At 43.1% G+C, this 821-nt stretch overlaps 1 protein-coding gene across 1 annotated transcript; it reads left to right on the top strand.

The window, feature by feature from the left end:
- Positions 1 to 200: 200 nt before the first annotated feature.
- On the top strand, positions 201 to 579 carry LOC121940350 (protein-lysine 6-oxidase-like; the record flags this gene model as incomplete). The annotated part of the gene is made up of 2 exons (XM_042483138.1): positions 201 to 350; positions 423 to 579. Coding segments are annotated over 2 exons (307 nt in total), but the record flags the coding sequence as incomplete, so codon positions are not given.
- Between the last annotated feature and the right edge of the window lie 242 nt (positions 580 to 821).

Below are 821 nucleotides of genomic sequence, written 5' to 3'. Positions count from 1 at the left end.
TGTTTTTTATGATTTTGAATTTTGGGTGGTATAATTTCTTTTTTTTTTCATTTTTAGGGTGTGTTGTTTTCTTACTTTTTTTAATGTTTCTGCATTGGGTGCTTTTACTTTTACTTTACTTTTTTACTTTTACTTTTAATTCTAAAGTACATGTTCTTGATTGACAAGTAGCATTTTTAAATTGATTGGTTGAATTGAAGTCTCATTCCTCTCCTCAGCTCGTCTCGGTACTCTCAGGATTATGACACCAGGGTTTTGTTGCGGTTCCCTCAGCGGGTGAAGAATCAGGGAACGGCCGACTTCCTGCCCAGTAAACCCCGATACGCCTGGGAGTGGCACAGCTGCCACCAGTAGGTGTTTCGCACAGCCAGAGTCTCTGTCGTTATCGTCATTATTCCGTATTTATTTCGTCTTTTGTTCAGTCACTTCCACAGCATGGACGAGTTCAGCCTGTACGAGCTGCTGGACATCCAGACGCAGGCGCAGGTGGCTGAGGGACACAAGGCCAGCTTCTGTCTGGAGGACACGTCCTGTGACCCGGGATACTACCGCCGCTTCGCCTGCACCTCACACACTCAGGTACCGATGCGCCTCACAGACCAGACGAGTCCAGTTTTTGTGTCTGCATCAAATTAATTGAACGCAAAAATCTCGATACACACAAAGAAACGTTTTCACTTAAGTGAGTCTGCATAATCAATCATAATCAATCAGAAATGACACAGAACTCAGGAGACATGAGGGTAAAGACTTTGTGATTAACGAAAGCAATAAAATGGCATTAAAACAAGAACTGATGAAACGCCGTAAGTGCAGAAACA

Source organism: Plectropomus leopardus, unplaced genomic scaffold, assembly GCF_008729295.1.
Source record: "Plectropomus leopardus isolate mb unplaced genomic scaffold, YSFRI_Pleo_2.0 unplaced_scaffold84217, whole genome shotgun sequence".
Classification (NCBI taxonomy): domain Eukaryota; kingdom Metazoa; phylum Chordata; class Actinopteri; order Perciformes; family Serranidae; genus Plectropomus; species Plectropomus leopardus.
The sequence above is the reverse complement of the archived record's forward strand: the minus strand, read 5'-3'. Positions and strand labels throughout refer to the sequence as shown.